Source organism: Citrus sinensis, chromosome 3 (assembly GCF_022201045.2).
Source record: "Citrus sinensis cultivar Valencia sweet orange chromosome 3, DVS_A1.0, whole genome shotgun sequence".
Lineage (NCBI taxonomy): Eukaryota > Viridiplantae > Streptophyta > Magnoliopsida > Sapindales > Rutaceae > Citrus > Citrus sinensis.
Genome location: NC_068558.1, coordinates 1,117,363 through 1,143,905, shown reverse-complemented (window position 1 = coordinate 1,143,905; position 26,543 = coordinate 1,117,363). Strand labels below are relative to the sequence as shown.

Below are 26,543 nucleotides of genomic sequence, written 5' to 3'. Positions count from 1 at the left end.
GGAAAGCACCCGCCAGGGTACTTTAAGACCACTGTCCGGAAAACTAGTTAATTCTTTTAAAATTGACGTTTATAATATTGACGATGAATAACTAAAGCCACTTTCTGGCAAAATAGAATGGGCTATGGAATCATTCTATATTTTGATCTACTGATCTATCGAACAAATTTATCATTTACATAAAATTTACAAGTCACCTTTTGTAGTTACAGCTTTGATTACGCGGATAGCCCAATTGGATGGAATCAATTATCAGCAATGCTTCTTGGCTACTCTGAGAACCACAACACAGCATGGCACTAATGGACTCCATACAAGTGTGCATTTTCGATGGAGACAATTGAAAGAATTATTCACATACCCATAACACATTCTTGACTTCCAATCTTAAAATACCGGATCCATCCATTCCAAGAAATCCATCCCCTGATGCCTGGACGAATTTCACAATAATCTTGATTGTTCCCTTTCATACTTAAAGCAGTTAAACAGGAATCCTCCTGCCAATGACAAAACTGATTTCTGATTCTACATTTCACAATAATCTTGATCTTACCTTTTTATATCACACTACAGTTTCCTTTTCCAGTCTGTTGCCTTTTCGGGGATACATCCGAAATCATAATCTGGAACCTGGCTATTTCCCTGTCAGGACATTCCCAGGCAAATGCTAAATGCTGCATACTGAGTCGCTCTGACTTGAGAATTTCCATCTCAAATACATTGCCCAAACCAAACATATCTCTGGACACTTGGGGTTTTGGTGCCCAAACTTCTTTGATTCAGCTGAAGGAAAGACAAGAGCTCAAGTTGCCAGAAGCCAGAAGACAGCTATTCTTTTATCTGTTTCGGAGGCTCAACACAAATTAAACCATTTGCAGCACTTTTATACACCCACTTGAATTGGCAGCAACAACCATGTCTGATCTCCGTCTCCAACAGACACTTGAAACAAACAGACCGTTGTCATCGTCAGTCTCTTTACCGGAAATAGGGTCAATGGAGCCAAACTTGTAGGAAGTGATTGGCATGGGCAGAGACCTATGGTACGCATAAACCTGAGACAGCACAAACATGTTCCCAATCGTCCATCGGTTATGTTGTTGGCAAAAAATTTGGATGAGGCATAAAGGATGAAAGAAACTCCCTCAAACGAATAATTGTTTCACACTTAATGATGGAATAAAACAATGTAAAAAAGAATGCTTTATGTTGTACCTCATTCGATTCTGAACCACATGCTATATAACCATCAGCAGTAGACAACCCCACGAAGTTCTGAAGGACAAAGTTGTGAAGTCAAAACAAACCAATAGGAGCCAACAATCAGACAGATTAAATATAGTAAAAGGAAACAAATTATGTTCTAATCTGCAAATGCCAACCTTCTCGTTGGTATGCCCACTAAAGGTTAAGGAGCAAGCATTGGTAGATGGCCCAGTGTGACTGGTTCTTTTGAGATCCCAAAGCTTCAATTTATTATCGGTGGATGCAGTAACAAGAGTTCCAGAATCCAAGAATTTGACATAGCTCACAGCTTTTTCATGGCCAGCCAATACACACCAGGGAGCTCTGGCATTCCGAAGATCATAGCAATATGTTCTGTAATCCGCAGAACCAAAGGCCAGCAAATGAGATGAGTGAGCAGAGAACTGGACACAGCAGACATTTGCAATGTTCTTGATTGTAGCTAAACTGTTTTTCTGCCAAATAAAGAAAGAATAAGCATTTCAAGAACAAAAAATAAAACACTCTGGAAGCTTGATGCTGTAGCAAGAACTAAAAGCATAAAGCTTTGAATCTTATAAGCAAGAAAGATGATGGCAACATAATGCAACATATCTTTATAGGGCCATGCTCCATATCGACATTCAATTGCCTCAGATGTGGATGACCCACCCGAATGATTAGTAGCTCTCTACTCTACATAGCCATTGCTCATTTAAATAGTAGAAATACAAGGATTACCAATTTACCATGATCTATTCACAATTTCAGATAAGAACCATAAATATAATGCTCTTGCAATAAATTATTTATTCAAGTGGAAGACACTGAGGATCCAATATATTGATGTTTGTCAGTAAGGAAATCTTATGCTATCCACACGAGAGAGAGAGAGAGAGAGAGAGAGAGAGAGAGAGTGTCAATAATTCATTATGGAAAAAAAAAAATTAACATTCCAAGATTTGATATACAAGAGGACAATTTTAGGAATAGTAAAAGAGAAAAAATACCTCATTAATGTTCCACAGCTTAACTGAACAATCGTCACTTCCACTGGCTAACTTTGTTGGATGCACTTGAGAGAAATCAACAGACCAAGCCCTCTTTTCATGCTCAATGTAATGGGAAACTGTTTGACCAGTGCATGCATCCCATAACTGAAATACATCCGAGCAAATCATGCATAAATAATACAGGAGATTACTTTATTACAATAAGAGCAATAAAAGGGTTAGAAGTCATGAAATGTACAGCAAAACACAGCAGTGTGATTACATGCACACAAAAATAAAAGAAATAATAACTACAAAGTAAAAAAAAATTTCTTTCTAAAGCAATAAGTTGCTAGCCTACAGGACATACAAACCTTGACCACACCATCATAGTCAGCTGAAGCCAGATAGTTCTTAATATAATTGTTCCAGCATACGCAGCTAAGCTTTGATCTGTTAGACATTTCTACTGCCGGATAATAAACATCAACGGAGTCATTAAACAGTGCATTAAACTCAAATATCTTTATTTTCTTTGATACTCCAGCAGCAGCAAAATGATCTTCATCCCGGTCAAAACTAATTGAGCAAATTACGTTGGCAGAGTTATTGAATTCCCCAGTTCTCAGCATACCCTGCACTTCAAACTTACTATAGCGAGCATACTTGCATAAACCATCAAAGAAGGCTCCTAGACGATCGGTGGGATTCTGTATTTCCTGATCCTGTTGTGCTAAAAACAAATTTTCACGATCTCTCAGTAAATCATTGTCAGCGCGTGTTGTGGAATCAGAATCAGAAAGCTGGATTTGCGATCTCATGGAGAAGTAAGCCCTTTCAAGCTGATTTAAATTCCTCATCAACCTCATTTCATTTGCATCAGAAATGGGTGACAGCTGAGCCTCGGAACTTGAAAGTTGTTCGTTAAAATACCTGTTTTCCCTTGAAGGGGCAGACTCGTTTTGCAAGGAAGGATCCACCAAAGGTTTTTTCAAATAATGCCTTCTCTCAACCTCTTTAATATCTGCTTCTAAGGACCGAATCTCCCCCACCAACTTAGAGGCTTGATTTTGCTTTTCCTCTTCCAATGAGATGAGGAAATGCAATAATAGTTCTGATTCAGAATCATCCTGATCAATGGATGACAGCAGTTCTTCTGCACACACCTCCTGAAATTCATTAGTTACTTCAGACTGCAGGATTTCCCTGTTATAACACAAATAACCACAATCTTAGAATGCTTATCATCACTGCTGGCATCGTAAAAAAAGATTCAATATACACTATTTATAACAAATTTCCCATCCAAAAAAGCTAATAGCAAAATTCAACATGCAGATATCCAGAATTTCTACCCTAAAGAAGCCTTCAAATATAAAAACTAGTTTTAATGTCAGGTTAAGTTTTTCTATGCACAAGTCAACATTCTGTTATCCACAACAGTGCATGTCACAATCCATAGATGCTTATGAAAAGAAGCTCACCATCACCTTTAATTTACGTCCCTGGTAGTCAATACGCTTTTTCTGTAGATAGTGATATCCTATATGTTTAAGAAAGAATTTACACTTAATCCTCTCTCATAAGTTCTATAACATTATCATTGGATAAGAGGATAGCCGCCTTAGCATATCATGTTCTTGAAGCCCCTTTGTGTAATGATAGACACCCCCCCCCCCCCCCCCCCCCCCCCACCCAAAAAAAAAAAAAAAAGAACTACAATACTGCAAATCACCTGGTTGTTGGGCGTGATAGTGGTTCAGGATGAAGTTGCCACAAACAAAATCCAGCTTCCTTGGGATTTTCTGAGAGAAAACTTGGAGGAAGAATCCTATCGCGCAGATCTGACATTGCAGCAGCAAGTGCTCTTTCAGAATCAAAACGACCGAATAACTGAAAAGAAACCCAGATTAATCACATAACAGCGGACATTATTTGTTTTACATAAAAAAAATAAAAATAAAAAAAGAAGAAGACAGACAACAAATAGATCATGCCAAAAAGAAAAAAATATGGGTCTATATATTCTCAAAAGGTAATAACACATTCTGCGGAAATGCTTTTCATAAATAATACTAATATGGAAGCGGAAATTCTGCATATAAACAAAACATGATTGCATTTACATGCATTTACATATGATATCACTTGGACAGACAATGTTTAATACATTACTGGAAACTTGCAAATAGCAAGCCTCAATTTGTTAATAAGAAAATGAAATATGCAAACTAACAGTGAAATGACAATTGTGAAGCTGGAATAATCTATCTTCATACCTCAAAGAAAAGAACACCAAGGCTATAGATATTTGAAGAGGTGGTGCAAACCCCTCCGCTGAGTTCCTCGGGACTTGCATACCATTTCTCTTCCAACTGCTCACTGACAGAAGTTGACTGCTGTTGTGCAGTATTAGATACCAGTGGGCTGCTGGACTTGCTGTAAGTCCCAAATCCTGCATTTGTGTGATGTTCATTTGTATCATTATGAGAATGTGGTATACTAACTTCATTGATGTCACTCTCATTTGCTGTTTCAATTTTGTTGCCATATTTTGAAGGAAAGAGAGACCACCATCTTGAAAAATTCATATTATGGTTGAACTTTTGCTTCTTTGCACTTGCAATACCAGTGGTGAACATTTCCTCCTCAGCTGACCTTCTACGAAGCCTATAATTCTCCGAATGAGGAATATCTAAGGAAGCACTCTCTAAAGTTTCTTTCTGGATGATTGGTCCAATGTACTTAACCTGATTTGATTGCAACAATTTGAAAGAAGATGGCTTTAATTCGAGGAAGGTAACTCCTTGGGTGTGATGGTAGTCCACCAGAGCTACAATCTGTCTAAATATATACAAACATTCAATTCTTTTCCCTTTATGACCCCTAGCATTCAGCCATTCCCTCAAATTCACCCCATGATCAGAACTACCCTGCCTGAGCCCACCAATCCAACAGGAAGCAGGCACACCAGTTCTAGCACCTAAGTCCAGTGAACCATTTGAAACCACAGCAGTGCCAACACCAACAGGCTTTGGTGAAGCATTAGAAGCAACCATCATGGCTCCAGCAGCCTTTAGTGCAGCATCAGAAGGCATTGTAGTGGTAACAAATGCCTTTGTATCAATCATACCTCTTCGCTCTTTAAATGCATTAAGTGGTGGGCCTCGACATACTATCCCCTTACCCTTCAAGGTAGTTTTCACAAAAAACTCAGAAAAGCCTGACTTGGATAACATCTTTGTACGGATACTTCCATGAGATAACATATTGCCTGATAACCCATCATTTTCAGTATTAGCAGATTGCTCCAAGATTGTATTGTGCTCATCATTCAGTGGTTTCTGAGTAATAAAATCATGGAGAGATGTGTCTCCCACATCCTCCCATGCACCCAACATTGTGCGGCCATGGCCCCTATCACCACGTGAACTCCCACTTCCTGATCCGCTCCCCAGTTGATAAAGATGCTGCCACCTATCATGCCTGGTCGAAATTCTCTCTCTGTGGTTTGATGTACCAACGATCGCTAAGTTTGAGCTGTTTGATTTACGCACAGTTAACTCTTCAACCATGATTCCAGCATCACTGTCACTGTGTGGGCATGGGTTTTCCGAAGCATCCATGGGGCTTACAATCCTATTTACACTCTTACCTTCCAACATATCTGCAAGTATTTGAAAAGAGCCGTCAGAAGAAGTGCCCTCAGGTATGGCCATTTCTCCAGATTCCAACACGTTGTTGCAGCTTTCAGGTCTCAAAGAATACTCAATCTCTTTATTCTGGAGAGGAGCACCCTCGGCTGCATTAACTGGAGCCACTTCACCCACTCCTTCGTCCATATCATCCATACTCACTTCATTAACTCATAAGTTATACACGTACTGTAAAACCAGACTTATTTCAGTCAGAAACCACAATCCAAATGATTAAAAGGGATACCAACAAATATAATAAAATGTAATTCAACAATAAATCTTAGCCTCTAATCATTGTTAACAAGACATACACTAATGCCGCATATAATCAAAATTACATGATTCCAAAACCCAACCACAGTTTATTACAACATAAACTGTGAACTTGAATTTTGTTAACGCACCTACTAATACTCAGTTTGAAGCCAAGAAAATGCGAGAAAAAAAATACGAAAAAAAGGAAAATTTAATGTGCAGGGACATAAGCTACTCACTCAAACAAATAAATAAATAGATAAATAACAGTAATACTAAACATTTCATTTGTTTTATATTCTTCTTGATTTTCCCAAGAACCAAACAGAAAGTGAATTAAAGAAAATTAAATGCATAAACAATTATAGAAGCGCAACGTACCAAACTTTGAGTTCAATCCCAAAATACTGAGAGCTAAAATGCGCAGGTTTCCATCTCTGAGGAGCAAATTTCGGGGGCAAAAATGTAAAATTCAGCGAGTTAATAAAGCCCTATGAAACCCCCCACTGAATAAGAAAGTTAAAAGTGGAAGAGATACAGCAGTCTGGCCGAAGTTGGAAAAAATATCTTCCCTGGGAAAAAAAGACGAAAAATTATGTGAATTTTTGCCTTTAATATGTGTTTTATTTTTCTTCGCGAGAAAGAGAATAATAATTTTCTGATTTTTTGGATGTTTGTCAGTATTATTGTTGGGCGAATTTAAATACCTTTTGGTCTCATCATCAGTAGATCTATGAAACTCCGATATGTGGAAAAACAGAGGCCAGTAATTTTGTTTATGAGATTTATTTATTTATTTATTTATTTATTTTTGTAAATTCCTGCAGACAGCGCCGCTTAAGTATTTACTAACGTGCCACGAATTTTCATTTTCACTTTTGAATCGAGTGGCTTACTTCGCGTTGGTTTAATATGTATTATGTTCAACTCTCGATCAAGTTACTAACAGTGAACTCGGGTCGGGTAATGTCAAATTACAAGGACTAATTGATTATTCTCGAGTACCCCTTTCCTTTCATTCAATGTTCAGAGTTCAAACGATCGTACAAGTCAGGGGAAAATGAATTTTTGATCCACAAAATTTGCTTCACCTATTAATTTCGGTGCTTTTTTTGGATTTCAACGATCCAATTGAATTTCCCGGAATTTTGTGATTGCCGTTCAATTTACAGTGATTCATTTTTTTTTTAACTGATGTAACTAATAAAATATCTGGATTAAATAATAATTTTTATTATAATATTGAGAGCTGCGTTGCATGAGCATTTTGCACATATGGAGTATGATGATGAATTATCGTTTGGACGAGAAGAAAAGAAAACCACGTACATAGCTATTAATATCGGCAAGCTTAAAGAGATGAACTGGAGCATCGCGTGCAGATCAACGGTCCACGTCGTTTCAAGGTAGAGTGGAGCACGCGCCAAACAGAAGGGGATCATGGTCATATCACGTGGCCAAACATGCGTTTGGGCCCCGACCAATAGGCTCATTTCTTGCCGCGTCATGCGCAAAGTTAGTTCCATTAGTTTCAAGCGCATTCCCGTGGGCATGGACTGCCGTGTTTTGTTTTTGTACCATAAAATTGTACACGAAGCACAAAATGTACACATGTTGAGACTTGACTGGTCTGTGATCATTTCTGAGTGCACGCACCACAAAAAAATAAAGGATTTTAAAATACAATCGAGGTCATATAACTATTTAATAATATATGATATGTATAATTTAATTTAATATAATCACAACTTATATTTTTAAAAATAAATACACACATAGCATTGATATAATACCCCTAACATATTCCATAATTTCTCCACACAATGATATGAGACCATCACCTTCTTTTGATTTTGAAAGACATATATATCCAAGCTAAATCAAGCCCAGAAGATTGATTAATTAATAGGGAAATAATAATGGCACTTCAATATGAGCTCTCATTGAAACACGCAAAGGCGTAACAACTTACTGCCATCACATTCCAGCATCAGCATCCAAGGGAAGATCATCCAGATCGACATTTACTACATACCATTAAAATATTCATATTTTACCCCGGCACTATCAGCTAGCCGCAAATCCACCACAATGGCAATTAGCCCTATGTATCCGACACCATACACCATACAATTAGCAAATATATGCAAAGACTATGCAAGCATGCCTGTAATACCAGAATCAGCAAATATATACTAATATCAGAGTTACATTTAAAAATATTGTTAAACACCAGGAGAAAGAAAGTGCGCGTAACTATCTACAGCAAAACTTGGAAGAAAAGGTCAGATTGTGGCACACAAACAGAAAGGAGATCCTATCCTCCCGGACACTTGCAGCACTTCTGATCTCAGCAAGTGTTGCATCCAATTTAAGACATGAATAAAGGATCCTCTTTCTTCTGGTATATCTCAAATAACTGCTTTGAGTAATCAAAAGCTATTTTTTTGCAGTCACCAAGACCATCTGGGTCGTACTGCTGCAACTCTGAGACAGATTTCTTCAGATTCCCTTGTGAATCACCATCTATGAGAAATTCAGCCAAAGAAGTTACCCTGCAACTAATTGACTAGTATATTAACATCTAAAAGAATTTGCCTAATAAATGTCAATTATAAATGCAAATGTAACATGCTCTGATGCAGGTAACCAACTCTCTGGGACTTTGGAGGCAGCCTCCTTGCCAGTCCCTAAATTTGACCTTGCATAATATGCTACTCACACTATAATCTTGCTGTCATTTTTTTTTTAATTTACACATTTTATTTATAAAAAGGCAAAGAAAAAGAACAAAAAGAAATTTTTAACTCAAAACTTGATACTGTGACAGCAGAAGGACTACACATTTTCTATGACCAAGTCAGCATGAATCAATAGGTGATAGCAACAAGAGGCAAAGTGGAAATAAATTCACAACGTTAAGGTCTGTTAATTGAGGTGTTTTGGCTTCATCATACAAGTGTGCAATAAAATCAACTTAGCTTCCGTAACACAATAGCTAGTTTTTACTACACACTTTAGTGTTATAGCTTTTAAATTACAGTTGTGCAACCATAATATCAAACAGGGCCTAAAAGTAATCAAAATGCATTCTTATCATTAATGTAGTAGGAAATTTTGAGAGGAAAAAGCAAGTGGCAACAGTAATGAAACCACTTGTTTGACCGTACCGATGTGCGTTAACCTGGTTAAAGCCTCGATTGTTGGAAGATGACTGATGTGCATTAGCCTGGTTGAAGCCTTGATCATTGGAAGACAATGAACTCCTTGGCGATTTCCCCACAGTGGTTTGCTGTCTATGGAGAGCACAAACAGCCTTCAAATATAATTCATTCTCTTCCTCAAATGCAGCAAGCATTTCTGATTCAGACTCCCATTTTCTATAATTTACGATCCTAGTGAGCTGAGGAAAGTCAAAATCCAAATCCACATCACTTTCAGAACCAGAGGAACTGGAACTAGAGCTTGAACTGCAGTCAATGTTACAAATACCAGGCACGTCCAAAAGAAATTCTCTCATAAAATTTTGAGAACCATGCTCTGCCCCCAGCTTACTTTCACATTGTCCAAGAAGCGCACTTGATGGGGTGCAAAATTTCTCTACACTAGTCCCAGAAGAAACAGCCGGCTCTGCGCAATGATTGATAGGGGAAACATTGTGTCCGTGATTCAACTTCTGAATCTTTGCTAGCTTATGATCAGCAGTGAAAGAATTATCATCAACATCCTCATCCTCAACACTGTCACCATTACTATTCTTGTTTTCATTTAGAATTGGACATGAATCATGCTTTCTTTTGAGCCTTCCTGTCACATGTTGTGCACCAGCCTGACTTGAATGATAACTTTTAGCAACTCTTAGAGAAGTGGTTCCATTTCGGCTCAAAATTTCTTCTGAAGCACAGTCATCATCGCTGTCAATGATTCTAATAATGCTTCCAGATGGTAGTCTACTGCAATCTGGCATTGAAGATATGCATGTTACAGAGATATTTGAAGCCATAAAAATTTTCCAACAGAAGTTATGAGAAAGAGCAACATCAAATTAAATGTTTTGTTTTGAAAATAACAGGAAACGGTACAATATCTACTGCAAATTTACCAAAACTCTAAAATCCTGGTTACAATAAATGCTTGCGACCAAGAATCTACAATGACGCTACATCATCAATCCAGAAAGATAAAATCACCAATAAAGAAAGAATGTTGTAGTAGCCTCGAAGTAGAAATTGAAAAAATAAAATAAAATAAAATAAGATCTGCATTGGCATTAGCATTACCTTGACCTTGGTCAGGGGCAGCAGGAGCAGGAGTCTCTTCAACCACATTGTTTCCATTCTGACTAGAAGCCCTAGCATGGCTGTCCGCACTCGCCAACAACATTATATCAGCATCCAACTGCCGAATCCTCGACTCCAGACCCTCATATTTCTTCTTCCAAAACTCTATCAAGCTCCCAGCCTTTCTCTCTCTCTCAATTAGTTCATTCCGCTCGTTTTCGGCTTTGAGTTTTTGCATTCCGGACTCTTCAAGTTTTTCCTTGAGCCAATCGTTTGCTTGCATCGTCGATTCTAGTTCTAACTTCCTTTCCTCTTCTCTTTCAACTAAAATTGACTCCACTTTCGCAAAATCCGCATCTCTGAAACTGGATTTCAACATCGAAATTAACTCGCTAGTAGAACGATTGTCAATACTACCATCAAAATCGAATTCTAAATCGATAACTACTCCTGATCTGTAACCCATTTTCTCTTTTCTTAATTTCAGACTGAGGGAGAGAAACGAAGCAGACAGGTCGCAGGTCAGTCGGTGAATGGGAACGAAGACGAACAACTCAAAAGGCCAATTGTGCGAGTGTGACTGGTGGCTCACTTTCTTTCATTTCGACACGTGGATCCGGTCAATGTAGATTTAGCACTTCGGGAGTATGTATGCCCGTGACTCTTCGATAACGTTGAATTTGGAACAACATAGGCCCAACTTAATATTTTCTTTCATCTTTTCAAATTTTTTTTTAATCTTTTCAAAGTTAAAATAAAAGGTGTAATGGTGTTTTCCAAAAATAAATAAATAAAACAATGTATATATGTGACACAATATTCTAACTTAATCAATATTTGTAAAATTCTATAAATGCGGTTTTAAAAAAAAAAAGTGTATTTCGTCTACATGATGCCGATGCGAATTTGCTCTGAGCAATCCAGCACTGAACTTCATTACTATTAGTATTGGGTTAAGTCATATGTGTGTGTTGCAACACATTAAATTGGGAGATAAGAAAACGTGTTACATTAACAGGGCAAACTTGCCCGAATCTCAGAGGTTATGCTCAGTTTTGTCTACATCTATTAGTAATGTCATGTAACTATCAGGAGAGAGATAAACCATGTAAAACTATCTACAGCAAATCCTCCAATGAAAAGTGAAACATAACATGAAAAAGATGACATCCACTTGTACTCCTGGAGCTGCCTTGCTACTGGCACAGACTTCTGGTTTCAACAAAGTTCTGTGTCCAACTTAAGACATGAATAGAGGATCCTCTTTCTTCTGGTAAATCATCAAGACCTTTTGGGTCAAACTGCAGCAACTCTGAGACACATTTCTATAGCTTCCCTTGTGGATCAACATCAATTAGAAACTCAGCCAAAGTAGTGCCCCTTCTGCCAATTGATGGATGCATTATGAGCATAGAAAAGAAATTGAATGAACATCTCATAAATGCCATTTGAAAATGCATAGATAACGTGCTCTAATGCAGGTAAACCTCACCTTGAAACTTTGGAGGTGGCCTTTTATGCTAGTCACAACATCTGCCCTACATAATATGCTATAACCTTTCTATTTTACAACAATTTCCATAGAATATTAATAAAGTGGCAACTAAAATGAACAGAAAGAAAAATTTCAACTCTATTCTGCTGTGTGAGTCAACTGAAGCACCGACATTATTCACTATAAGTAGTCAGCTTTGGATCAAGGGGAAACAGCTACTTGAGGTCAAGTGGAAATAAATTCGTAACATTGAAAGTAATCAAGGGGTAACTATTATCATTAATGATACTAGCGCACGTTAAGAAAAACAAAAAAAGATTACAGTGAAACTGCTTGTTTGTTCATACGGAAGTGAATTGAACTGGTTAAAATTCACAATTGTTGGAAGACGATGAACTCCTTGGCAATTTCCCCACAGTGATTTGCTGTCTATAGAGAGCACAAACAGCCATCAAAATATAATTCATTGTTTTTCTCAAATGCAGCAAGCACGTCTGCTTCAAAATCCCACCTTTTATCATTTATGTTCCCTATAAGTTGAGAAATGCGAAAATCCAAATCCAGATCATCGTCAGAGTCAGAGGAACTGGAACTTAAGTTTGGAGGGTCGTCAATGATACGAATACCAGGCATATTGAAAAGAAAATTTCTTGTAAGATTTTTGGATAAATGTTCAGCCCCAATTTTCTCTTCACATTGTCTCAAAATCACTGCTTCTTGGCATGACGGGGGGGTCCAAAATTTCTCTACACTCTTACTTCAAGAAGAAACAGCCAACTCTGAGCAATGATTGACAAGAGAACCATCATGAATCAACTTCTTAACCTTTGCCACCTTATAACTGACATCCCGATCCTCAGCCCCATCATTATTACAATTATTGTTCTCACTTATTAATTTATTATTATTTTTTTCTTCTAATCCCTCACTTTTGTTCCAACAAAAATATTTATTATAAATTTGTTGTCTTAAAATATATTGTTAAAATAACTTTATTACATGGAAACGGTACAATGTTTTTAATTGAGTAATATGACATTTTCTTACTAATATTAGTAACTTCTGATTAGTTATTATAATAAAGTAGTTTTATCAAAATAAGGGAAAAAAAGTATATAATTAATTTCAATAATGCACAAAATTATTAATTAGTCAACTCATTTTTCCAATCAATGTATGTCATTCTCCTGCACAGAAACTAAAAAGTATATAATTACTATTAGGCTATGGTCGTGTTATAGTTTATTTATGGTGGAGCACGAATTTGGGAATTTTACACTAATAACTATTAAAGTTTTGATTTTTTTCATCTTAACCCCTCAAAAATATTTCTATCAACATTAGCCATAAAACAACTTTTGAGACCAAAATACCCCTCCTTCATCTCTCCCCCAAAAAGCTTGTTCTGTGGCCAAAAAGCTTGATTTTTTTTTTTTAAAAAAAAATCTAATCTTTTGCGGCTTGTTGCATGATTTTAAGATGGAAAATTTGTTAAGTTGTATTCTATCAGCATTATTATTATTAATGCTTTCACCTGCAAATCCATTGATATTCATTCCCCCTTCCATAATCTTCGTGCCCAAATTGCTTCTAACTTTTCTCGACTTCGACGCGGGTGAGAGATTGCTTTTCCTTTCACCTTTTTGTTTTCTTCCGTTTAGCTTCATTATTTAAAAAAAAAAAACCGAAACAGAACAGAAACAAAAGCTTCAGCCCGCGGCCACCGTCCAAGGCTGCCGGCTCTCGTTTTCCGTCACCGATCCGGACGCAACCACCACTAAACGGATCATAAATCGCCGGCCATCAAACCCCAAGCATCGGACACCGTTGATTAGCCACAGATCGCCGGAAAAACAACCAAAACAGCCGCGCCAACCGTGCCGTCATTCACCGGTTTCCGCCGCGATTTAGCCAGCACCACCGTAATCAATCCACTCCTCTCCACGAGCTCAACCTCTTTCGTTATTCCCCACCTCCGATCGACCAACCCATCGCCGGAATCTAAGCATCACCAAACAGTTACAACTTATCTCAAATTTCCGGCCAAAACGCCACCGTTTCCGACGAATCACAAACATCATCATGAACAACTTCAAGTTTTGGTGCGACAGGCACCCGTCGCACCAAGCCTTGGTGCGACGGGTGCCTGTCGCACCAAAACTTGGTGCGACGGGTGCCTGTCGCACCAAAACTTGGTGCGACGGGTGCCTGTCGCACCAAAACTTGGTGCGACGGGTGCCCGTCTCACCAAAACTTGGTGCGACGGGTGCCTGTCGCACCAAAACTTGGTGCGACGGGTGCCTGTCGCACCAAAACTTGGTGCGACGGGTGCCTGTCGCACCAAAACTTGGTGCGACAGGTGCCCTGTCATCAGATTCATCCCCCGACTCAGATCAATAAGTTTGAAAATAACTCATGCCACGATGCCGATTAGTTTTGGTCTATAAAGAAGGGTAATTTGGGAAGAAAGGCTTGTGTTTGGCTAATGTTGATAGAAAAAAGTTCAAAGGATTAGTTGCAAAAATAACAAAATATTTATGGTTATTTTCGTAAATTTCCCCACGAATTTCAACATAAAATGATAAAATAATAAAAATCTCACTATAATTTATTATTTATTATTTATTATTTTACATGTGTGGTTGATATTCGTACTGTAAATAAACTCTAACATAACCGAACCCTTATTATTATTCTTTTTAACTATATTTTGTTTGTTTTTATACGGTAATTTATGTTTGTCAAATATTAAATATATTGTTAAGTCCAGTATTCAAAATTAGCATTTACTTAAATGTTTACGTGGATACATTGTATTATATTTATATTTTTAAAATCCAGTCCGGGTAATAATTAATAAAAAACCGAGCGCGGCCCTTGTTTTCGTTTTCCCTAGGCTCTCGCCAGTCCCATTATCGTTATATTTCTTTTTATTTATTTTACAAATTTTGTACGGAACAGCCAAAATCAACAACTATCTATCACCAGCCAAAACCAAGAAACCCTAACACTGACGTAGTCTCAAAATTCCCCTATTCTTCATAACAATCAAAAGGAAGAAGAATAAATTTCATATTTTCGTCATCTCGGGTCAGTATCTAGAATAAGTAGAACCGTGAAAGCTGCTATTTCAAGATTTCACGAACATTGTTTCTTTGATTCTGCCATGATGGGATCAAAAGATGCGGATCCGTCGCTGGGCTATCTCACTCGGAAGGACACGGAGGTCAAGCTCCCGCGTCCAACACGAGTCAAAAACAAAACCCCAGCTCCAATCCAAATCACCGCCGAGCAAATCCTCCGCGAGGCTCGCGAACGCCAGGAGGCTGAAATCCGTCCGCCGAAACAGAAAATCACTGACTCCACCGAACTCGCTGATTACCGCCTCCGTAAACGCAAGGAGTTCGAAGACTTAATCCGCCGAGTGCGGTGGAACACAGGCGTCTGGATAAAGTATGCCAAATGGGAAGAGTCTCAGAAGGATTTCAACCGCGCTCGGAGCGTGTGGGAACGCGCCCTCGAAGTGGATTACCGAAATCACACTCTTTGGTTGAAGTACGCCGAAGTTGAGATGAAGAACAAGTTCATAAACCATGCGCGGAATGTTTGGGACCGTGCGGTTACTTTGCTACCGAGAGTGGACCAGCTCTGGTATAAGTATATTCACATGGAAGAGATGTTGGGGAATGTGGCTGGAGCCAGACAGATTTTCGAAAGGTGGATGCATTGGATGCCCGATCAGCAAGGATGGCTATCTTACATCAAGTTTGAGCTTCGATATAATGAAGTCGAACGCGCTAGACAGATATATGAACGCTTTGTTCAATGCCACCCGAAAGTGTCAACCTGGATTAAGTATGCTAAGTTTGAGATGAAAATGGGGGAAGTTGATCGGGCAAGAAATGTGTACGAACATGCTGTGGAGAAATTGGCGGATGATGAAGAGGCTGAGCAGTTGTTTGTTGCTTTTGCTGAGTTTGAGGAGAGATGTAAAGAGACAGAGCGTGCGAGATGTATTTATAAGTTTGCCTTGGATCATATACCAAAAGGAAGGGCGGAAGACTTGTACAGAAAGTTTGTCGCATTTGAGAAGCAATATGGAGACAGGGAAGGAATTGAGGATGCCATCGTGGGAAAGAGGAGGTTTCAGTATGAGGATGAAGTGAGGAAGAATCCGATGAATTATGATATTTGGTTTGATTATATTAGGTTAGAAGAGAGTGTGGGGAATAAGGAAAGGGCTAGGGAGGTTTATGAGCGTGCCATTGCTAATGTGCCACCAGCTGAGGAGAAGCGATACTGGCAGAGATATATTTACTTGTGGTAAGTTTTTTGTTGGAGTGTTGTTGTTTTCTTTTGGATTTTGGAAGTTCAGAGGTTTATCTGTATGATCTTCTTATCAATATTTTTTAATTTATCGTCTTAGGATTAACTATGCATTGTATGAGGAGCTGGATGCGGGAGATATGGAGCGGACGAGGGATGTATACCAGTAAGCTTGCATTACATTGATTTGAAAATGTTGATTATTATTACTAATTTGTTTTGGTTTTGTGGTTGTAACTGGTGGCATTTTCATTTGGGATTGCCGAGTCAATTAAGAATATGTAGATATGTATATTATTTGAAAATCATTTATGGAACCATAATAAGAACTGCTGGTTTATCATGCATGACTCATAACAGCAGCCATATTAGCTTCCAATGCAACAAGATCTCTCGGAAGCTTCTTGTTCTGTTTCTTAAGATTTGTGCGTCATCCAACTTATGATTTCAAATCCAAAATCCCCAAGCTTTGCCTAGAACTTTTAGACAAAATTTCCACTCAAACTCTCTCTTACCAACTCTTTCTTCTTGTCACCCATTAGGCCATTATCATACTTCCCAGGCTTAGCATCTGTTATCTTCTGCCTTCTGGGCCTAACAAATCTGTGCCCTACTATAATATTTCAAGTACCATTTCTTCTTTCTTGCTATGGTTGTAAATTAAGGGTTTTGACTGTCACTTAATGTTTTTCCAGTGAGTGTCTGAAGCTGATTCCACACAAGAAATTCTCATTTGCGAAGATATGGCTCTTAGCTGCCCAATTTGAAATACGGCAGTTGAATCTCAATGGTGCTCGACAAATATTAGGCAATGCGATTGGAAAAGCTCCTAAGGATAAGGTAGTATTCTGATTGATTGTAAAGTTATGTTGCATTGATGACATCAAGTTGATATTTTCTCACTTATCTGCTTACTGCAAACAGATATTTAAAAAGTACATTGAGATAGAGCTGCATCTTGGTAATATTGATCGTTGCCGAAAGCTTTATGAGAAGTACTTGGAATGGTCACCAGAGAACTGCTATGCATGGAGCAAATATGCCGAACTGGAGAAATCTTTGGATGAAAATGAGCGAGCTAGAGCTATTTTTGAGCTTGCAATTGCCCAGCCGGCCTTGGACATGCCTGAATTGTTGTGGAAGGTAACTTGAATAGACTTTTTTTTTTCTAATTTTTTTCTTTTTTCCTCATTACATGTACTATTATATGCGTATATGTTTTATTTTGAACTGTCCCTGGGTAAAGTCACCCTGCATGTCTGTCAATCTTTTATCTATTTATTTCATTACCATTATTCTTAGCTGCTCGTTTCCCATTACACATGTTAACTTTATGTCACTTGTGATTGTTGTACGTTGGTCCTTGTTCCTGAATTGGTAGACACTGTGAAAGAAGGTTCTTTTGTTTAGTTTCCTGATCCCCTGATCCCCATGTCTTTTTGGCTGCCAATAATTTATCTTGGCTGATTTAGAGTCCCCTTCCCATGGTGATTTCTTTTGTTGTTTATAAGAACTTTTTTTCTGGTGATTGCTTCTTTTCACGATTTCTATTTTGGCTTTTGCATATAGTACGGGATATATTCGGTTACTTTAAACGTCTATTTAATTTCTATGCTCATTACTAGCATGATTTATCTGGTCTTTGTTTATCACTGATCTGTTTCTGTTCTCAGAGAATGAATAGTTGACCCTGGAAAGTGCTTAGATTTGCAATGCTTAAGAGACAAAATTAAAAAGAAGTTGCATCAATGGTTACAGTTTTTTCTGCCAAGTACCAACCTAAAGATCATGGAAATGAACCTTGCACATAACACCTTCCCTGCTTCTTCCTTTGTGTTTTCAATTTTTGTTACACGTAGGAACTAAGTATAATACTTACATTGTTTAATTTCAGGCATACATTGATTTTGAGATATCACAAGGGGAGTATGAAAGAACCAGAGCACTTTATGAGAGACTCTTAGATCGAACAAAGCATTTGAAGGTGTGGATTAGTTATGCGAAATTTGAGGGTTCTGCTACTGGCGAAGATGGTGGAAATCCTGACATGCCGGAAGATGATTTCCAGGAACATCTCTATGAACAAAAGAAGCAATGCATACAGCGAGCAAGAAGTGAGCCATCGTGACTCCTGCCCCTGTTTTATCATTTACTCGTAGCTGCTTAATTGAGTATTTGAAATCTATCACCAGTTTGAATGTTGGTCTTATATTTTCCTTCATCTTCTTCAGGGGTTTTTGAGAAAGCTATAAACTATTATAGAACGTCTGCACCTGAACTGAAGGAAGAAAGGGCTATGTTGTTAGAAGAATGGTTGAACATGGAGAGTAGTTTTGGTGAGCTTGGTGATGTTAGCTTAGTGCAGGCTAAGCTGCCAAAGAAACTTAAAAAGAGGAGGCAAACCCAAAGCGATGATGGGCTGTCAGCTGGGTACGTGCCAGTTAACTGTTGATATATTTTCCTTACTAAGATATCCTAATGTCTTTGTTGTCCTTATGGTTTGGAAATTTTTGAAACTTTTGCAACCAGTGGCAATCTTTTCATATGCTCGTTTAGCAGTTTTTTGAATCCTAGTATGGGGTTTGTGTGTTATTGGTTCACCAGTATGCCAGGAGTTAGTCAACTAATTATACGAAACTAGTTAATTTTTGTTGATTGTCATGTTAGATTGTAAGCATGGTTGCCCTCACTGATTTCAAAATTTTGACCCAACAGGTATGAGGAGTACATTGACTACCTATTCCCTGAAGAGTCCCAGACAACGAATCTCAAGATACTAGAAGCTGCTTATAAATGGAAAAAGCAAAAGATTGTTTCTGATGATGAGTAGAACAATTGATATTATTTGTGAGTAAATACCATGGGTTTTGTTGAAATTTGCTGTTGGCTGACTGACAAATTGGATTTGCCATCATGAGTTCGTTCAGAAATGGGGATCCCAGAGAGTAGTCACTTTTAGAAAGAGTTCAGTAAGGAAGAATGTGTTTAACAGCTTGTGTTGTATACTATTTAAAGGTATTGAATCATGGTGGCGAAACCAGACGATTCTTCCTGTGGCATTTGCAAATAAAATTTTGACTGTAAAATGGTTTAGAAATCTAACAACTCTCTTCGGTTTGGTGTACAAGTTCGTGAACTCTTCTGAATAGCTGTATGTATTCAGGTCTCTATTGATTTATCTTAGCAGGTTCGTCCAAACTTTTTCATTCATATATACACAACCCATTCGCCGGTAAAGTTGGTTGGGGTTAAGATCTCAAAGTTTGATTAATGTCCCGACTCCCTGAGTATAGTCTGAGCGACTTTATGTTCATTGAATCAAACTTGTACAATCTGCAAGAGAAGAGAGGAGCCGAAAACTCCAAATATTTTTCCTTCTTCCGTTGATCATGGCGCCAAATTAGCCATTTGTGATTTTATTTATGGTTTCTAGATGCAAAATCAGTTATAGATTGTTTTGTCTCTTTGGTTACTTCATCCAATGTCTGTTTGCCGCGGATTATTATTTATTAGTCATTTCATTTGTTACGTCAAACAGAGTTCTTCTGTAGTTGTAGTCAATTAAGAAAGCTGATAGTTTAGTATTTATGTGTGCACTTACTGATTTTTACATTCTAGTTCTGTTTTAACTTTGTTAGCCAGTGGAGTTCTCTTGTTTATAATAGAGCAAGCTAGTGGAGAAAGCAATCACGGCTATTGATAAATTAGAAGTTGACCCCGCTACCGATTACTGTGGCTGGTTTGCCCGAGAGGTTAAGGGGGAAGACTTAAGATCTTCTGCACATAAGTGCGCATGGGTTCGAACCCCATAGCCAGCATATTTGATTATAAATATTAATAACTTCTGATTAGTTATTATAATAAAGTAGTTTTATCAAAATAAGGGAAAAAAAAAGTTTCAGTTTCATTTTGTTTTATATGAAATTTATTTTTTCTCTCCTTATTTTTTTGTTTTATCAAAATAAGAAAAAAAAATGAGTCAATTTTATTTTGTTTGACATGAAATATATTTTCTCTTCTTATTTCTTTCCTTCTCTTCCTTTACTCTCCTTTTCTTTAATTTCTTTAAATCAAACATGCCATTAGGACACACAAGATTATTGGCTCTAATAACTTAAAAGGCTTCGTAATATTATAAAAATTTGATTTCATTTTTCACCCATTATCTAAAATATGTATCAATTGTCCATTTAAAGAATAAAAGTACCCTTATTACTAATATTATAATATGTGTTTGCTTTTGTTTTACTATTTTATAAGGGTATTTTAGTAATAATAATCTCATTAGGGTAATTATATATTATTGGTATATGATTGATACAAGTTGCATGTAGATGTTAGATATAAAATTAAATAAATTCAAATTTCTATTAGCATTTTTAATAATAAGATAGACTTAAAAGTGTAATGCTGATAGCTTCCCTTTTAATTTTCAAGAAACCCCGTTAGTGCTGGGCTCTATCAGTCTATCCATCCATGTGGCCCATATCACTATACACTTGTTTTCCGTCTTTTTCTTAGTTAATAAATGGCCTTTGCTTTCCCATTGATAGCCCACACTTGTTTTCCCATTAATAGCCCCACATCTGACCGTCCAAACTTTAAGTGGTTGTCTCCTAAAACTTCTCAACTTTTTCTTCCCCGATAAATTCCCATTCGTTGTCTCCATTTTGACGAACTAAACTCTTTCGTGTGCGATCACTAGAATGTTTTCTTTTAATTATGGGATAAATCCGACTCAACAAACTTTTAAGAGTAAAATTAAAAAAATGAAAAAAGAAAAGTTCATAAACTATCCATTATCCAAGAGTCAAATGCCACACCTATACTTTCTAGCATTCCTAAAAACTTGTGATGACTATTTTCAATTATATTGAAAATCCCCATCGGAAATAAACAACAAGAATCTATGAGAATGTTTTGTTACTTTTATCAAATTGAAACAAATTCACCAGTTGTTCGTTCACAATAAGGTTGGGAAACGAGACCCCAAAAATTTTTTTTTCTTTCTAGACCATCGTGCAACTGGACTACTAATGTGCGCAAAACTATGGTGCAACTGTAATACCATACCACAGTTGCATCAAGTCGTTAGATTCAACTACAGTTGTTACCATAAGCTGGATCCAACGGTTGGAAGCAACTATGATATGATATCACAATTGCACCATAGTCGGACCCCTACTATTGTATATATTTTTGAGTTATAGAATATCAACTAAATTTTAAATCTACTATTGGATCAAGAGAGGCAAATTAAAAATTTCACGGAATATGTTTGTACCTCAAATGCTTCATCAATTAACATTTAATATTACTCAATATTTATTAATCACCGACTCATTTATTTTTAACAGATAGTAATTTTTTTTAAAATTGAATTAAAAACCACTATACCACAAGGTTGTACTTGTACAATAGGGAACATTAAAAATAAAAATGCATCCAAATTGTACAACGTCATCGGTACCATATCCCGCACTAGATTACTGCCAAACTAATTAGCGGACAAGACAAATGACAAGCGCAGGAAAGGCCCACGTGGCATCACGTTATGCGCAGCTAATAATTTTACACTAAATCGATATATCGGGTCGGCTCTCGCGCTTTCTTGTTCACGAGATGATGAGAAGATTGCGGTTTGCTGCTCACTGGTTTTCGCTGTAATAAAGCTCAAACGTTAAGGGCATTTGTTAATTAGAAGCGCCAAATTTTCCATCTTCCGTCACTGGACAAGAAAGAGAGATAAAATTAAAAAGTAATTGCTTTCGTTTTTTGTTTCCTTTCTCAATCCTTCCAATTTCCTTTAAAAGCCTTCTCTTAATCATCAATTTTATCCGTATTTTAATTGTGTTCCGGATCGGCAGAGTTAAAACATCGCCGTCCTGTCAAGTAAATTCTATCTTTTACCGTCTGTAAATTTTTCTTGTTAATTTTATCTTTTTACGCAAAAGAAAATTAATAAACACCAAAAAAGAAAAACTGAAAAAGAACAAAATCTTTGCTTTCTACGTTGAATCTGCCTGATCTTATAAATTTTGATTAATATATCTATGATATTTAAATTTAAGATTAGAAATTTTTTCTTCACAGGCATGTTTATTTCACATTAAATCTTAATTAAAGTTATTAATTTGAGAGCCGGATTAGCATGCCATTTTCAAACCTGTACAATTGTAACAAATAAGTTGAATATTGAAATTTGTGGTGGTGGTGTCACCCGCTACATGGGGGTTGGTGGTGGTACAAAAAATGAGAGGTGGTTCGAATTTGGATGTTCAAAAATGGCATGAAAACTGGTGGCCCTGGCGCCCTGCTGTTGACGTTTCAAGATGTCATGCAATTGCAATAATACCTCTCACTGAATTCACATTTTCGTGGGCCATTTTGTCAAAAATCTTGTAGATATGATCAACGATCCTCAAGTTTTGGGGGGTTAAAAAATTCTGATGGATCATGGATCACTCATTTTGTTGGTTATGTATGCATGTTACCTCTGGTTGTTATTATTTTTTTTTTTATTTTCCCTTCATTCAATACGAATGAGATGAGGTGGTCGTGGGATTGGTGGATTTCGTGCATGGTCTTGTCGTTGTTTTGTGTATCAAAGTTTTTGGTTTATCTCTTAATTTCCTGTTTGTAATTAATTGCTAAACTTCGATAATATCGTATCTGAGGGGATGGTTAGCAGTTGGATGTGGACAAGTCAATTAATAATAATAATAATATTATTATTATTATCGTGATCTAATTCCAGATGGGATGACTACAGCCTGATTTTCAATAATATATTATCCTACTTCATTTCATTTTCAGAATTTTGGTCTGTCGAGTTCGGACTGGTGAATGCATCATCTTCCCTCGTCTTCATGTCTGTGCTTACGGAAGCTCGCCGATAATTCCAAATTAAGAGAGATTTTAAAGCATATCAGGTCTGGATTTGACAAATAAAGTCCTTTATTTTGGTTCGTCATCTGGAACCAGGAAAAGTTAAACAAATGGAGGTGTCCAAAGCAGGTACAAGTACAACCATACGCAGTCCCTGAAAATGATGGAGGCCAGTTTAACACATCACATGGGTTCATTTTCGGATATTAAAATGTATTGTGCCATTTCCTTTTCTGCATGCATGGTAGATAACCTAACTGAGAGATACACCTTTAGGACTTCTAGTAAACAAATGCTTTTCTAGTAACAACTGTCATCTGATCCTTTCTTACACTCCTCGGATAATGAATCATGCAAAATTTGATCTCATACTTTTCAATTAATCTCTTTCCTCTAATTAGCGGTGATGTTTTTGAAGCAGTTACGAGAACTCGAACATAAACTTTTTAGCCACGTAATGCAGGCACTTCATTTGATTGCGCTTCATTGCTTTGGCTAGGTACCTTGTCGCACCATAAAAGCTAAAACAGCCTGATTGATTGATTGATTGTCTTATTTAGTTTTAGACGTACTTTGTGAATTTCGTCCATCAGATGCTTGAATTGGTCAAATGTTGTTTAACCTGTGACATACGAGCTTGAATGTGAATTCTACTCTTCCGCGCGTTGGGTGTTAAAAGTATCAGAATTCTGAGACTGTACTTATTTGCAGAAATCGAGGATCAAGTGAAAAAGATCTTGAAGCTTGTTAGAAGTAAAGATAATGGCATCACAAAGGAGTCGAAAAGGGAATCAGAACTTGTAGGTCTCATTAACAACTTCCATGATCGGTACCAATCACTCTATGCTCATTATAATCTTCTTAAAGGAAAATCTGGTGTCAGGAAAGGCAAGGGGATGAACTATTCACCTTGCTCCAGCTCGGACTCAGAGTATTACTCCTCTGAGGAGATAGAGATTAATTCCAGCAACTTGAGAAATGCTCATCAGGAGATTAGTGTTGAGCAACAAGGTGTAGCCCTAGAAGTTTCTGAACTGAGGAATAAATTGATGTCTACTAGTGAAGAAAAGGCAGCTTTAAATTCTGAATATCAGGAGGCTTTGAGCAAAATACAAGCAGCAGAGAACATGAACAAAAGTCTGAGAGACGCAGCGGATGAGAGACAAAGGGAAATCTCAGCTCTCGTGAAGGTGCATGAAGCTCATGGGAATCGAGCATCAGCTCGGATAAAGGAGTTGGAGGGCCAAGTGTCTAGCTTAAAGCTTGAGCTTGGATCCTTGAATGACCAGAAAAGGGATTTGGAAGCACAATTTGCAACTGAAGCTAAACAGCTGGGGGAGAAAAATATAGAACTGCATGCCCAGGTAGATAGTTTGCTGAAGCAAGTAAAAGACAATGAGAACAATTCAACATCTAGAATTGAGGACTTGAAGTCACAAGTCAGCCATCTGCAACAAGAGGTCTATTCTTTACGTGCTCCCAAGGAGCAAGCAACGGAACAAGTCAGGGGCTTAGTTGTTCAGGCCAATGTAATGCAACAGGATTTGGTGTCCCTGACCAGCCAGAAAAATGAATTACAATTGCTATTGAAGGGCAAAACCAAAGAAATTTCGGAATACCTGACTCAGTTGAAAACTCTGGAAGAGGAACTTAAAAAAAAGAGTGAAGTTGAGCACAAACTGCTGAAAGAGAGAGAAGACTTTCTCATGCGAGTAAAGGACCTGGAATCGTTATGCAACCAGAAGAAGAAACTAGAGGAGGAGATAGATGGTAAAATTGAAGATGCTAGGCAATCCAGAGAGGAAAATGACAGGCTGCTTGCTAAAATATCACAAACGGAAAATGAACTTTCTGCTTTTAGGAGAAAAATTGCAGTCCAAGAGAATGAAGCTTCTGCTCAGATTCTAGCATTAAAAGCAAAGGTTGACAATCTTCAACAGAAGTTAGATGACATGCAGACAAAGAAAGGCCAATTAGATTCGCAGATAGCTAGAGAAAAAGGAGAATGTCCGGAAAGCCGGACAGAGCTGGAACAACGAAACATTAAGTTGACAAACAAAATCGCTAATCAGCAGAAAATTATGAAGAACCAAGAGGACAAAATTGCTGATCAGCAGAAAATTATTAAGAACCTAGAGGATAAAATTGCTGATCAGCAGGTAATTATGAAGAACCAAGAGGACAAAATTGCTGATCAGCAGAAAATTATGAAGAACCAAGAGGATACTGTCGAAAAATTAACCGAGGAGTCTAAACAAGCCAAACGTCAGATCTTGGGGTCCAAGACAAGCCTACAAATTGCAGAAAGGAAGATGACAGAATTGGCAGAAGATTTCCGGAAGAGACTTGAAGATAACATCCGCGTATTGTTTCGAAGGATCCAGGTTGCAGAGCAATTACACAACGAAACCAAAGATAGCTACAAGAAAACACTGGAGCAGCTTGAGGAATCAAATAGGTTGCTATCTAGCGAAGGTCAGTCCAGGAAGATGAGGGACATGTTAGAACCAGGAAACAAGGCATTGTTGGCAATGGAATCAGTAGTGAAGAAGTTGGAGATAAATGGAGACTTAGCCAACCGCCTTTCCAAGATGTCAGATGACCTTGCCTCTGCAAAGAATTGGGTTACAGAATCAAACAATTCCAAGAAAAGTTTGCAGCAACAAGTGAAGTCTCTTGTCCAAAAACTAGACCGTATGGAGGAACAAGAATCGTTTTTAAGAGAAGAAATATCGAATTTTGAAGCAAAGCTAGGCAAGCAAGGGGGCGACAAGTTGAATATTATTAAAACAATGAGTGAACTTGAGAAGAAAGTGGGAGAATTAGAGAAGAGAATCAAAGAGCAAGATGCAGAATTATTGACTCTTGGAGAATTAGAGAACAAAATCAAACAACAAGATGCTGAACTGTTGAGTCTTGGAGAGGAAAAGAGAGAAGCTATAAGGCAGCTGTGTGTCTTTATCGATCATCAACGCACTGACTGTGATTATCTCAAGGCAGAGATTGCCAAGTGTGCACGCACAAGCAAGACAAATACTTAAAAGACTTTTCGGTTAGTCCTATAAAACTGTGTTGGCAGTTTTTGACCCTTTTTTTTTTTTTTTTTGGCAATGGGTAATATTAGTACAGAGAAGACTCTGATTGCAAATTAGCTCTTCTTCAATTGTAATTATTTTTTAGCGTTGTAAGTTCTTGGTATGATTTGAATTAAATTTTGTAATTTGTATCACTTTGAGAGGTCTTACCAATTGTACAATTCACTATACTCGTATGAAAGTACATTTTGATATTTTTTAAATAATCATGAGTAGTTCTAGACATTCGATTTTTTTTTTCAATTATATTTCAAATAATGTAACACTTACAGGGTGGATAACAATTT

At 37.5% G+C, this 26,543-nt stretch overlaps 4 protein-coding genes and 1 non-coding gene across 6 annotated transcripts; 3 read left to right on the top strand and 2 right to left on the bottom strand.

The window, feature by feature from the left end:
- Positions 1–123: 123 nt before the first annotated feature.
- On the bottom strand, positions 124–7,043 carry LOC102621189 (protein SPA1-RELATED 2). The gene is made up of 9 exons (XM_025098383.2): positions 6,880–7,043; positions 6,554–6,744; positions 4,499–6,103; positions 3,955–4,112; positions 2,594–3,425; positions 2,238–2,384; positions 1,386–1,703; positions 1,219–1,278; positions 124–1,058 (listed from the first exon to the last, which is right to left on the bottom strand). The coding sequence occupies exons 3-9, from the start codon at positions 6,068–6,070 to the stop codon at positions 867–869; spliced, it is 3,279 nt and encodes a 1,092-aa protein (XP_024954151.2). The 5' UTR covers positions 6,071–6,103; positions 6,554–6,744; positions 6,880–7,043; the 3' UTR covers positions 124–866.
- Positions 7,044–8,315: 1,272 nt separating this feature from the next.
- Positions 8,316–11,109, bottom strand: LOC102620557 (uncharacterized). 2 transcript variants are annotated; one of them, XM_006476360.4, is made up of 3 exons: positions 10,453–11,109; positions 9,343–10,132; positions 8,316–8,733 (listed from the first exon to the last, which is right to left on the bottom strand). In XM_006476360.4, the coding sequence occupies exons 1-3, from the start codon at positions 10,916–10,918 to the stop codon at positions 8,544–8,546; spliced, it is 1,446 nt and encodes a 481-aa protein (XP_006476423.2). In that variant the 5' UTR covers positions 10,919–11,109; the 3' UTR covers positions 8,316–8,543. The 2 variants fall into 2 exon arrangements, with proteins under 2 accessions (XP_006476423.2, XP_006476424.2); XM_006476361.4 differs by having other exon boundaries at positions 8,316–8,727; positions 10,453–11,104.
- A 3,723-nt stretch (positions 11,110–14,832) lies between these two features.
- On the top strand, positions 14,833–19,451 carry LOC102620269 (uncharacterized). Its single transcript, XM_006476359.3, has 7 exons — positions 14,833–16,270; positions 16,374–16,439; positions 16,969–17,113; positions 17,198–17,416; positions 18,168–18,387; positions 18,505–18,703; positions 18,989–19,451. Exons 1-7 carry the CDS (start codon positions 15,114–15,116, stop codon positions 19,101–19,103), a joined length of 2,121 nt encoding a protein of 706 aa, XP_006476422.2. The 5' UTR covers positions 14,833–15,113; the 3' UTR covers positions 19,104–19,451.
- A 557-nt stretch (positions 19,452–20,008) lies between these two features.
- TRNAL-UAA (transfer RNA leucine (anticodon UAA)) lies at positions 20,009–20,091 on the top strand. The gene has a single exon. It is a non-coding gene; the product is annotated as a tRNA-Leu (tRNA).
- Positions 20,092–22,500: 2,409 nt separating this feature from the next.
- Positions 22,501–26,285, top strand: LOC112498291 (COP1-interactive protein 1-like). Its single transcript, XM_052438114.1, has 2 exons — positions 22,501–22,532; positions 23,841–26,285. The coding sequence occupies exons 1-2, from the start codon at positions 22,501–22,503 to the stop codon at positions 26,200–26,202; spliced, it is 2,394 nt and encodes a 797-aa protein (XP_052294074.1). The 3' UTR covers positions 26,203–26,285.
- Positions 26,286–26,543: the final 258 nt, after the last annotated feature.

What these genes read in the sequence shown, in the direction of transcription:
- LOC102621189 (XM_025098383.2), bottom strand. Translation starts at nt 6,070, where the DNA reads ATGGATGATATGGACGAAGGAGTGGGTGAAGTGGCTCCAGTTAATGCA. An exon ending in CTATCACGCCCAACAACCAG is followed by an intron (nt 3,426 to 3,954) that starts GTGATTTGCAGT and finishes GTGTTATAACAG; the next exon opens with GGAAATCCTGCAGTCTGAAG. An exon ending in AGCTGTGGAACATTAATGAG is followed by an intron (nt 1,704 to 2,237) that starts GTATTTTTTCTC and finishes TTTATTTGGCAG; the next exon opens with AAAAACAGTTTAGCTACAAT.
- LOC102620557 (XM_006476360.4), bottom strand. Translation starts at nt 10,918, where the DNA reads ATGGGTTACAGATCAGGAGTAGTTATCGATTTAGAATTCGATTTTGAT. An exon ending in TGCCCCTGACCAAGGTCAAG is followed by an intron (nt 10,133 to 10,452) that starts GTAATGCTAATG and finishes CTTCAATGCCAG; the next exon opens with ATTGCAGTAGACTACCATCT. An exon ending in AACCAGGTTAACGCACATCG is followed by an intron (nt 8,734 to 9,342) that starts GTACGGTCAAAC and finishes CTAGTCAATTAG; the next exon opens with TTGCAGGGTAACTTCTTTGG.
- LOC102620269 (XM_006476359.3), top strand. Translation starts at nt 15,114, where the DNA reads ATGATGGGATCAAAAGATGCGGATCCGTCGCTGGGCTATCTCACTCGG. An exon ending in CGGACGAGGGATGTATACCA is followed by an intron (nt 16,440 to 16,968) that starts GTAAGCTTGCAT and finishes ATGTTTTTCCAG; the next exon opens with TGAGTGTCTGAAGCTGATTC. An exon ending in ATGCATACAGCGAGCAAGAA is followed by an intron (nt 18,388 to 18,504) that starts GTGAGCCATCGT and finishes CATCTTCTTCAG; the next exon opens with GGGTTTTTGAGAAAGCTATA.
- LOC112498291 (XM_052438114.1), top strand. Translation starts at nt 22,501, where the DNA reads ATGGGGGTTGGTGGTGGTACAAAAAATGAGAG. An exon ending in GGTGGTACAAAAAATGAGAG is followed by an intron (nt 22,533 to 23,840) that starts GTGGTTCGAATT and finishes GGGTGTTAAAAG; the next exon opens with TATCAGAATTCTGAGACTGT.